Here is an 11,984-nt window from a genome sequence, read left to right as displayed (position 1 = left end):
AGTAATAAAAATGTATATGTTGTATAGATATATTACTTACTAGTCTCACATACACCCCTATCATTTATACTTCAATGAAGTTCCTGTTAAAATTGCATTCTAAAATGAATAAGGGGAGTGAGATGATTAAAAGAAGAGATGTCATAACACAAAATAGTAGGCATCTAGGCTTGGAAGTGATTCACCTCCTCTCCAGTTACCAGATATTCCTTCCAGGGCTTTTCCCATGATGCACCCCACCTATAGACTCCCAGCCAGACAAATTTCACAGATTTTTATCCCAGACCACATTACACATGAACTAGTGGTTCTTTGTTTTTTTAGCCAAGGAGCCATGATACAAAAAGTCACACCCATTTGTTTTCTTATTCATATACACCTAGTTAAACAAGGATCAAATGTATAAAATTAATCATTAATATAGAAAGGCTGAAAACTGTGCAATGGACTACAGGCATCAGGCACAGGGCATTCTGGGTAAAAACAATCGCCACATTACTAAACTGACTCTATACAAACCCAGCACCATAACCGGGGGCTAGCCAATCAAGCAATAAAAAAGTGAGATTAAACAGTAAATAAACACTAGACAGAATTATCAATTCAAAGCAAAGATTTGTCTGAGAATAATATGCAGATTTATTTTTTTATTTTTATTATAACTTAAAATATTGAAAAAAATAAGTGTAAAAAGGTATAGTGCCCCATAAAGCAGTTGGCGTAGCCATGTTGAAACTCAGGTGTCCTCCTGTTGAGGCCAATTAGGGACAGTTATAAATGGGCCACTAAGTTGAGTGTGCAACCAATGACTGTTTGGAATATAGCAGCGTTAAAGTGAATGTCAATTTTCCTAGTTTTGATGGCACCTATTAATTCCTTATGTGTCTATTAGTTAAACCGACACTTTTTTTTTTTATAAAAAAAATAATTCTTATTTATATATTTACATTACCAATTTGCTGCTGTTTTCAAGTCCAGCTCCTCCTAGTTGCTACTTCATTCTTTTCCTCCTTGCGACGTATAGAGCGGTCCCACCCGTTCTATACGTATTCTCCAAGGGTGTTCCCGTCAACTCCAGCAACAGAGCATGTGTTACAAGGCGATTTTATAGACTAGCTACATAGTTTATAGACTAGCTACATAGTATTCATTGAATGAATACATTCATTGAATACTATTGTGGCATAGACTGCAGCAGCTTACCTCGGACTTCCTTAGATTTGGAACTAACACCGAAAGACTATAGCGTAAACGCACGTCGAAGCCGAATAGAAGATTTCAGGTCCAACGCATGCGCATTAGGAACAAGTGACGTTTCCAAAAAGGGGTTGGTCCCCCGGGGGGGGGAATCAATGATTGGTAGACGCAATTTAGGAGAATCTGTCACTCAAACAGCTAAGATGACAGACAAACGGACAATACTTAAAACGAAACGGCTATTACAGTAAAATACAGAAAATAAAAAAGTATTGCTGTGAAAATTATGAATTAAAGTTCATCTGTTTTTCAATAACGATTACTGTGGCGTTCCAGGGAAAGACTGAATTTACATTCACTTTAAGTCTGGACTGTGTACTTCCACTACAGAAAAAAGCCCACAATTATGACGAAAGTGCAGGAAAAGGGGACAAAAATGAAATTAAATAATAGTGCAAAGTATTTTTTTACTACACATAAGAGTTTCAGATTGTAATACAAAATGTTTAATACCCCATCAGGACTTGACAAACCCATTAGCCAGGGAGCCACTGGCTCCTCAAATTCGAACCCTGGCTTCCAACTTTTGGGGTTATTCTCTTAATATATATACACAAATACCGTCTGGCTTCTAAATGTATGTCTGGCTGCTAAATAATCTTGCTGGCTCATTTTTTAAACAGATTTGCCAAGCTATATTTAACTTTGATGTCGCTTTACCGTTTCTATACTACATAAAACAAAGCCTTCCTAAACCATTAATAAATTTAAAAAAAAAAGTTCTATGGTCTCACATTTGCTTGGCTAGCTCCTGAGTTTTACAGGATTTGTCAGATCACAGAAACAGACGGTTGCTACTTGCTATGCATTGCTGAGATTGTCAAGGGACATCAAAAATAACAGTTTCATATGTTAAGTCACGTTAACAAACCGCTATATGCAGGAAGTTATAGTTAAAAGGCTGTACGTTGTTTCTCAAGTTTTTATTTTTTTTATAAACAGGAAGAAAATAAAAGGTGGGTGTTAACCTTGGTACAAATCAGCTTTCAAAACTTGGGGGTCAAACAACAGCTCACAGTTTCAAATACTCTCCTTTTTGAATAATTAACTACAGAGAATACATTAAAAAAAAAAAAACTTAAATATAAGGCAAGCAGATTGATGCTTCTTGTCTAGGTAAAGTCCCCTGAAATTCACATCATACTTTAGATAAGACAGCAGATTAGCACATTTCCCAAGCATTTGCTTTGCACAACTGAGATTCACGGGGACTTCTGCGAGTCTGGGCAGGACACATGAGAACTTGGAATACCATCTACATTGTTACACAAAACACATGTATGAACTCTTGCAGATAGTTCTTCAGGCCGTCAGAGTAGCAGATGCGATACTTAATGGGACATTCTAATGCAATCATTACTTGCTCTAATTCATTAGTCATTCTAGACATCTACCACACATTGTTAAACACATAGGAAAAGTCTCACACAGGAGCTGCAACAATTGACACAGCTGGTCAGCCACTAAGAAGCAACAGCTTTGTGGGGATGAAGCACATTATCAAGGCTCCATTATGAAACTACCATGTGCCAGGTTTGCTTTAAAAATAAGTCCCTTTAAAACTGTGCATAGTTGTTAATTATTAAAAAAAAAAAAAAAAAATGATATACAGACAACAAAATGTCAAGTGCAATTTTTACAACTACTAAATATAAGTTAGGCTAAAGCCATCTATATAAAAAAAGTAAACATTATAATACTGCTTACAAACGACCCATATAAAAACAGGATTATTACGCAATAAAGGAGGAAACCACAAACAGATTGCCTACTTCAGAAAATGTATTAAAAAAAAAAAAAAAAGAAAAAAAAAAAAGAGTCAGGCAGAAGAAAAATGTTCTCTTAACGTCAAAGCATTTTATGTTCATAAACTCATGATATTACAGCAGGACAAACAAAATATAACTGAAATTAAAGTCTCAGATAGTTATATTCAGTGTCATTCCAGTAATTTAGTCAATTCAACAAACGATGCAGTGACTGAGCTATGAGTGGGATGTGCTAAATGCAGTTTACTCTTAACCACGGGCACTATATGCCCTCTGTATCAATGACAAAATCTATGAGTAGGATATGCTAGTAAGAAACAGTACAGTGCACGTTTACCACAAACAGAGATTAAAGTGGTAGAGAAAAAAAAAGACTTCTTACCAAACAAGTGACACCTTCATTACTTCATTAAGTCAATTAGTGATCTGGCTGGCTAACACTGTCCCTAGTACAGAACTGTAGGACTTAAATTCTTAAAGGGATATTCTAATGTAAAAAATTAAAGGCCTATTAGAGCATTTTATTCAAAAACGAATAACTGTTTTCAACCATGTGTTTAACACCTGCAAAGCAGTTAAACACAATCACGCACAATGTACTGTCACTTCTAAGAGGGACACGGACCGTCATTTAGAAGTGCCATGCCATGCGTACATATTCACCAGTTATGACAGCATGCAAGGTGTTTGCAGAAGTTTAAAAACACTTAAATAATGTTTGTTTAAAAATAAAATGGCCTAACAAAATTGAGTATGTTATTATTTTCATATGTTCCTTTTAGTATTTCAAGCATGGCATAAATGCATGCAACATATTTAAAGGGACAGTCTAGTCCAAAAAAAACTTTCATGATTCAGATAGAGCATATAATTTTAAACAATTTTCCAATTTACTTTTATCACCATTTTTTCTTTGTTCTCTTGGTATTCTTAGTTGAAAGCTTAACCTAGGAGGTTCATATGCTAATTTCTTAGACCTTGAAGGCCGCCTCTTAAGAATGCATTTTAACAGGTTTTTCACCACTAGAGGGTGTTAGTTCATGTTTTTCATATAGATAACACTGTGCTCGTGCACGTGAAGTTACCTGGGAGCCATCACTGATTGGCTAAACTTCAAGTCTGTCAAAAGAACTGAAATAAAGGGGCAGTCTGCAGAGGCTTAGATACAAGATAATCACAGAGGTAAAAAATATATAAATATAACTGTTGGTTATGCAAAACTAGGGAATGGGTAAACAAGGGATTATCTATCTTTTAAAACAATAACAATTATGGTGTAGACTGTCCCTTTAAATGTAATGTGGGCCTCTTTTGAGATATTGGTTGCTTCTAAAGAATATCTCCCTGTTTTTGAAACACTAAAATATACCTTGTTGGCCAACCTACAAAGTTTGTAATCTGTAATCCCAAATCGCCAAACACAGCTTCTATTGTGAAACAATAGTAAGCCATAGATGCATCCAGCAAATCTGTAATTTGTAAATCACATAGTAAAATCATATACAAAATGATAAATAATAGATATTTTCAAGAGAAATTTGTAAATTAGTTTTATTGTCCACTAATGTATATACATGGATAAAAAAATATATAACTAAAATGAAAAATATAAAAAGGTACAGGGTTTTAATAAAAATGCCCGCCCCATCTCCTTGATTTGTCAAAGTCTGGTACTGTCCTGCCAGGTCCCTCTGTTTGACATGTGTCAGATTCTGAACATAACAGACGTTTTACATAAAACATAAGAAATTAATTACTATAAGCTACAGATTTATTGATGGGTACCATAGGCAGCTGCCTAGTGAGCCTGTTTCTCAGAGAAGCACTTCCATGGCTGTACAGTAAACTCCCTATAAGTTTATATTGTGGGTTGTGCCCAGCACAGCCAGTCACAAAATACACTGGGGCAAGAATAAGCTCTTCCTAAAATGAATTGGCAATAGTGGTGACTTCATCAGTCACTAGTGTGGTAGAAAAATCAGGGAGTGCCATTAAGCTGTGCCTATGGGCACTGACTATACAGAGACATACGGACGTTTACAATGCTAAGTATAATACAAAGCTGAAGACACCTCATAAAAATCACCTGGCTTCAGTCTGAAGTTGACTTGTACCTACATCTCCCTTCTCTTGTGAAGCTCGTTTGACTAAAACAAAGCCCACTATGGGACCACTAGCACAACACAGAAGAATTGGGATCGGATCGCATGTAGCTTCTGCCTCAGGCCAGACCTATCTCAGGGATGGGACATAAGCAAGAGAGACACTAGACCTATTAGATTCAAAATGAAGCTCAGCGCATGGGATGTGCCTTGTAGCCCTTTGCCTGGAATAGGGGATTACACACAGTACAGAACAGCCGGCACCGAAGACATCACAGGACCTAAGCCCATACCCCATGCCGGTGCCACCGGATAACAGCCCCTCACCTACCATCGCTCCGGTATCTCCCTGTCCCTGATAGCGGAAGTGGCAACTCTGCGCATGCGCCTGTGGCTGCTTCCCCTTCTCAGGGAAGCGGCCACTTGTCAGGATAAACCATTCACAAATAGGGGACTATAACTTCGTCCCTTTTTTGTTAAATAAACCACAGATTTGTCTATATTAATTCTACTGTTAATCAAAATATATTGAACCTCATGAACATTAATTCTTTATAAATAATTATTCATTCTACTGGATAAAACTTTAGCATCTCCGTGCGCTATTTAGAATGGATTCGTCCACTAAGTGTCTCACCATATTAGGGAAAATGGTATGCAAGGAGGCTATACCAAAAAAAAAGTTTTAGGTAATCATTGTTCCCTTAATTAAAATACTTTAGTATTTTGGGACAAATCTTGTTAATCAATAAAAATTAGCATTTAAAATATGTAGTCAAATATTTTTTATAAACAACGTGTTATGATATTGCCTAGGTCAACTTGTTACTACTAAAAGTGGGCAGGGTGACTCCCCCTCCAGGATCATACCATTGATATCACACCCACAGTCTGTCTGTGGGCGCTGAGGAGTTGGACTATTCCATTTTTTAGTGGTATGGGGGTGATTTATATTCTTCGATGCTATTTCCAAACATGAACAATTAGACATTTGATGATGCTTTCGACGGTTATGAATTATGATTATCCGGATATCACAATTACGACGCTCACTACTGAACGTGGTTCAAAAGCTTGACTGCCCTCTGTTTCGAATCTGTGGTACGAACACGATTCTGGTGTGATAATAAGGCTTTGTGGCGTTCTGCTGCCACCTGGTGATTGTGAAGGAAAATGGTCTCGGGATGCTGGGCCTGAGAGAGGAAGAGAACCTAGGTTAGGAAGAAGATCCCCGTGAGGGGGTCAGGAGAGGGACGTGGGGGGACCGCAGGTTGGGTTAATATGCAGGTCGTGTGAGTGTGCTGTATTTGTATACAGTCTGGGATTACTGTAGATGAAATGCTTGTGTATGTGTGTACAGGATACGTACGTATGTAGTGTGTAAATGCTTTGTATATGCAGTACATGTGTATACAGTATGTGTGTGCCGTGTATAGGATACATAAGTATGCAGTGCATGTGTATACAGTATGTGTGTGCCGTGTATAGGATACAGGAGTATGCAGTACATGTGTATACAGTATGTGTGTGCCGTGTATAGGATACATAAGTATGCAGTGCATGTGTATACAGTATGTGTGTGCCGTGTATACGATACATGAGTATGCAGTGCATGTGTATACAGTATGTGTATGCAGTGCATGTGTATACAGTATGTGTGTGTGCCGTGTATAGGATACATGAGTATGCAGTGCATGTGTATACAGTATGTGTGTGCCGTGTATAGGATACATGAGTATGCAGTGCATGTTTATACAGCATATGTGTGCCGTGTATAGGATACATGAGTATACAGTATGCGTGTGCCGTGTATAGGATACATGTGTATACAGTATGTGTATGCAGTATGTGTGTGCCATGTATAGGATACATGAGTATGCAGTGCATGTGTATACAGTATGTGTGTGTGTGCCATGTATAGGATACATGAGTATGCAGTGCATGTGTATACAGTATGTGTGTGCCGTGTATAGGATACATAAGTATGCAGTGCATGTGTATACAGTATGTGTGTGTGCCGTGTATAGGATACATGAGTATGCAGTGCATGTGTATGCAGTGCATGTGTATACAGTATGTGTATGCAGTATATGTGTGCCGTGTATCGGATACATTAGTATACAGTATGTGTGTGCCGTGTATAGGATACATTAGTATACAGTATGTGTATGCAGTATGTGTGTGCCGGGTATAGGATACATGACTATGCAGTGCATGTGTATACAGTATGTGTGTGCCGTGTATAGGATACATGACTATGCAGTGCATGTGTATACAGTATGTGTGTGCCGTGTATAGGATACATGAGTATGCAGTGCATGTGTATACAGTATGTGTGTGCTGTGTATAGGATACATGAGTATGCAGTGCATGTGTATACAGTTCATGTGTATACAGTATGTGTGTGCCATATGCAGTGCATGTGTATGCTGTACATGTATACAGTATGTGTGTGCCGTGTATAGGATACATGAGTATGCAGTGCATGTGTATACAGTATGTGTGTGCCATGTATAGGATATATAAGTATGCAGTGCATGTGTATACAGTATGTGTGTGCCGTGTAAAGGATACATGAGTATGCAGTGCATGTGTATGCAGTACATGTGGATACAGTATGTGTGTGCCGTGTAAAGGATACATGAGTATGCAGTGCATGTGTATACAGTATGTGTGTGCCGTGTATAGGCTACATGAGTATGCAGTGCATGTGTATACAGTATGTGTGTGCCGTGTATAGGCTACATGAGTATGCAGTGCATGTGTATACAGTTGTGTATGCAGTGCATGTGTATACAATATGTGCCGTGTATAGGATACATGAGTATGCAGTGCATGTGTATACAGTATGTGTGTGCCCTGTATAGGCTACATGAGTATGCAGTGCATGTGTATACAGTATGTGTGTGCCGTGTATAGGCTACATGAGTATGCAGTGCATGTGTATACAGTATGTGTGTGCCGTGTATAGGCTACATGAGTATGCAGTGCATGTGTATACAGTATGTGTGTGCAGTGCATGTGTATACAGTATGTGTGTGCCGTGTATAGGATACATGCGTATGCAGTGCATGTGTATACAGTATGTGTGTGCCGTGTATAGGATACATGAGTATACAGTATGTGTATGCAGTATGTGTGTGCCGTGTATAGGATACATGAGTATATAGTATGTGTATGCAGTATGTGTGTGCCGTGTATAGGATACATGAGTATGCAGTGCATGTGTATACAGTATGTGTGTGTCGTGTATAGGATACATGAGTATGCAGTACATGTGTATACAGTATGTGTGTGCCGTGTATAGGATACATGAGTATGCAGTGCATGTGTATACAGTATGTGTGTGTCATGTATAGGATACATGAGTATGCAGTACATGTGTGTGCCGTGTATAGGATACATGAGTATGCAGTGCATGTGAATACAGTATGTGTATGTAGTGCATGTGTATACAGTATGTGCGTGCCGTGTATAGGATACATGAGTATGCAGTTCATGTGTATGCAGTGCATGTAAATACAGTATGTGTATGCAGTGCATGTGTATACAGTATGTGTATGCAGTATGTGTATGCAGTACATGTGTATACAGTATGTGTATGCAGTGCATGTGTATACAGTATGTGTATTCAGTGCATGTGTATACAGTATGTGTGTGCCGTGTATAGGATACATGAGTATGCAGTGAATGTGTATACAGTATGTGTGTGCCGTGTATAGGATACAGGAGTATGCAGTGCATGTGTATACAGTATGTGTGTGCCGTGTATAGGATACATGAGTATACAGTATGTGTGTGCCGTGTATAGGATACATGAGTATGCAGTGAATGTGTATACATTATGTGTGTGCCGTGTATAGGATACATGAGTATGCAGTGCATGTGAATACAGTATGTGTATGTAGTGCATGTGTGTACAGTATGTGTGTGCCGTGTATAGGATACATGAGTATGCAGTGCATGTAAATACAGTATGTGTATGCAGTGCATGTGTATACAGTATGTGTGTGCCGTGTATGTAGTACATGTGTATACAGTATGTGTGTGCCGTGTATGCAGTACATGTGTATACAGTATGTGTATGCAGTGCATGTGTATACAGTATGTGTGTGCCGTGTATAGGATACATGAGTATACAGTATGTGTGTGCCGTGTATAGGATACATGAGTATGCAGTGCATGTGTATACAGTATATGTGTGCCGTGTATAGGATACATGAGTATACAGTATGCGTGTGCCGTGTATAGGATACATGTGTATACAGTATGTGTATGCAGTATGTGTGTGCCATGTATAGGATACATGAGTATGCAGTGTATGTGTATGCAGTATGTGTGTGCCATGTATAGGATACATGAGTATGCAGTGCATGTGTATACAGTATGTGTGTGCCATGTATAGGATACATGAGTATGCAGTGCATGTGTATACAGTATGTGTATGCAGTGCATGTGTATACAGTATGTGTGTGCCGTGTATAGGATACATGAGTATGCAGTGTATGCAGTGCATGTGAATACAGTATGTGTATGCAGTGCATGTGTATACAGTATGTGTGTGCCGTGTATAGGATACAGGAGTATACAGTATGTGTATGCAGTATGTGTGTGCCGTGTATAGGATACAGGAGTATACAGTATGTGTATGCAGTATGTGTGTGCCGTGTATAGGATACATGAGTATACAGTATGTGTATGCAGTATGTGTGTGCCGTGTATAGGATACATGACTATGCAGTGCATGTGTATACAGTATGTGTGTGCCGTGTATAGGATACATGAGTATACAGTATGTGTATGCAGTATGTGTGTGCCGTGTATAGGATACATGACTATGCAGTGCATGTGTATACAGTATGTGTGTGCCGTGTATAGGATACATGAGTATGTAGTGGATGTGTATACAGTATGTGTGTGCCGTGTATAGGATACATGAGTATGCAGTGCATGTGTATACAGTATGTGTGTGCCATATGCAGTGCATGTGTATGCTGTACGTGTATACAGTATGTGTGTGCCGTGTATAGGATACATGAGTATGCAGTGCATGTGTATACAGTATGTGTGTGCCATGTATAGGATATATAAGTATGCAGTGTATGTGTATACAGTATGTGTGTGCCGTGTAAAGGATACATGAGTATGCAGTGCATGTGTATGCAGTACATGTGGATACAGTATGTGTGTGCCGTGTAAAGGATACATGAGTATGCAGTGCATGTGTATACAGTTGTGTATACAGTATGTGCCGTGTATAGGATACATGAGTATGCAGTGCATGTGTATACAGTATGTGTGTGCCGTGTATAGGCTACATGAGTATGCAGTGCATGTGTATACAGTATGTGTGTGCCGTGTATAGGCTACATGAGTATGCAGTGCATGTGTATACAGTATGTGTATGCAGTGCATGTGTATACAGTATGTGTGTGCCGTGTATGCAGTGCATGTGTATACAGTATGTGTGTGCCGTGTATAGGATACATGAGAATACAGTATGTGTGTGCCGTGTATAGGATACATGAGAATACAGTATGTTTGTGCCGTGTATAGGATACATGAGTATACAGTATGTGTGTGCCGTGTATAGGATACATGAGTATGCAGTGCATGTGTATACAGTATGTGTATGCAGTGCATGTGTATACAGTATGTGTGTGCCGTGTATAGGATACATGAGTATGCACTACATGTGTATACAGTATGTGTGTGCAGTGCATGTGTATACAGTATGTGTATGCAGTGCATGTGTATACAGTATGTGTGTGTCCCGTGTATAGGATACATGAGTATACAGTATGTGTGTCCCCCATGTATAGGATACATGAGTATGCAGTGCATGTGTATGCAGTGCATGTGTATGCAGTGCATGTGTATACAGTATGTGTATGCAGTGCATGTGTATACAGTATGTGTATGCAGTGCATGTGTATACAGTATGTGTATGCAGTGCATGTGTATGCAGTGCATGTGTATACAGTATGTGTATGCAGTGCATGTGTATGCAGTGCATGTGTATGCAGTGCATGTGTATGCAGTGCATGTGTATACAGTATGTGTATGCAGTGCATGTGTATACAGTATGTGTATGCAGTGCATGTGTATACAGTATGTGTATGCAGTGCATGTGTATACAGTATGTGTATGCAGTGCATGTGTATACAGTATGTGTATGCAGTGCATGTGTATACAGTATGTGTATGCAGTGCATGTGTATACAGTATGTGTATGCAGTGCATGTGTATACAGTATGTGTATACAGTATGTGTGTGCCGTGTGTAGGATACATGTGTATGCAGTGTATGTGTATACAGTATGTGTATGAAGTGCATGTGTATACAGTATGTGTATGCAGTGCATGTGTATACAGTATGTGTATGAAGTGCATGTGTATACAGTATGTGTATGCAGTGCATGTGTATACAGTATGTGTATGCAGTGCATGTGTATGCAGTGCATGTGTATACAGTATGTGTATGCAGTGCATGTGTATGCAGTGCATGTGTATGCAGTGCATGTGTATACAGTATGTGTATGCAGTGCATGTGTATACAGTATGTGTATGCAGTGCATGTGTATACAGTATGTGTATGCAGTGCATGTGTATACAGTATGTGTATGCAGTGCATGTGTATACAGTATGTGTATGCAGTGCATGTGTATACAGTATGTGTATGCAGTGCATGTGTATACAGTATGTGTATGCAGTGCATGTGTATACAGTATGTGTATGCAGTGCATGTGTATACAGTATGTGTATGCAGTGCATGTGTATACAGTATGTGTATGCAGTGCATGTGTATACAGTATGTGTATACAGTATGTGTGTGCCGTGTGTAGGATACATGTGTAT

At 38.9% G+C, this 11,984-nt stretch overlaps 1 protein-coding gene across 3 annotated transcripts in view; it reads left to right on the top strand.

Annotated features, from left to right (window-relative positions):
* The first annotated feature begins 6,019 nt into the window (after positions 1–6,019).
* Positions 6,020–11,984, top strand: part of TADA3 (transcriptional adaptor 3) — a 51,577-nt gene continuing 45,612 nt past the window's right edge. The window contains exon 1 of one of the 3 annotated variants that reach the window (XM_053720981.1): positions 6,020–6,229. In XM_053720981.1, the coding sequence (XP_053576956.1) occupies positions 6,148–6,229 (82 nt within the window). In that variant the 5' untranslated portion in view covers positions 6,020–6,147. Of the gene's footprint in view, positions 6,344–6,379; positions 6,399–11,984 lie in introns of those variants that run through there. The other 2 variants (XM_053720982.1, XM_053720983.1) reach the window with 2 other exon arrangements.

Source organism: Bombina bombina, chromosome 7 (genome assembly GCF_027579735.1).
Source record: "Bombina bombina isolate aBomBom1 chromosome 7, aBomBom1.pri, whole genome shotgun sequence".
In the NCBI taxonomy this organism is placed as follows: Eukaryota; Metazoa; Chordata; class Amphibia; order Anura; family Bombinatoridae; genus Bombina; species Bombina bombina.
The sequence above is the reverse complement of the archived record's forward strand: the minus strand, read 5'-3'. Positions and strand labels throughout refer to the sequence as shown.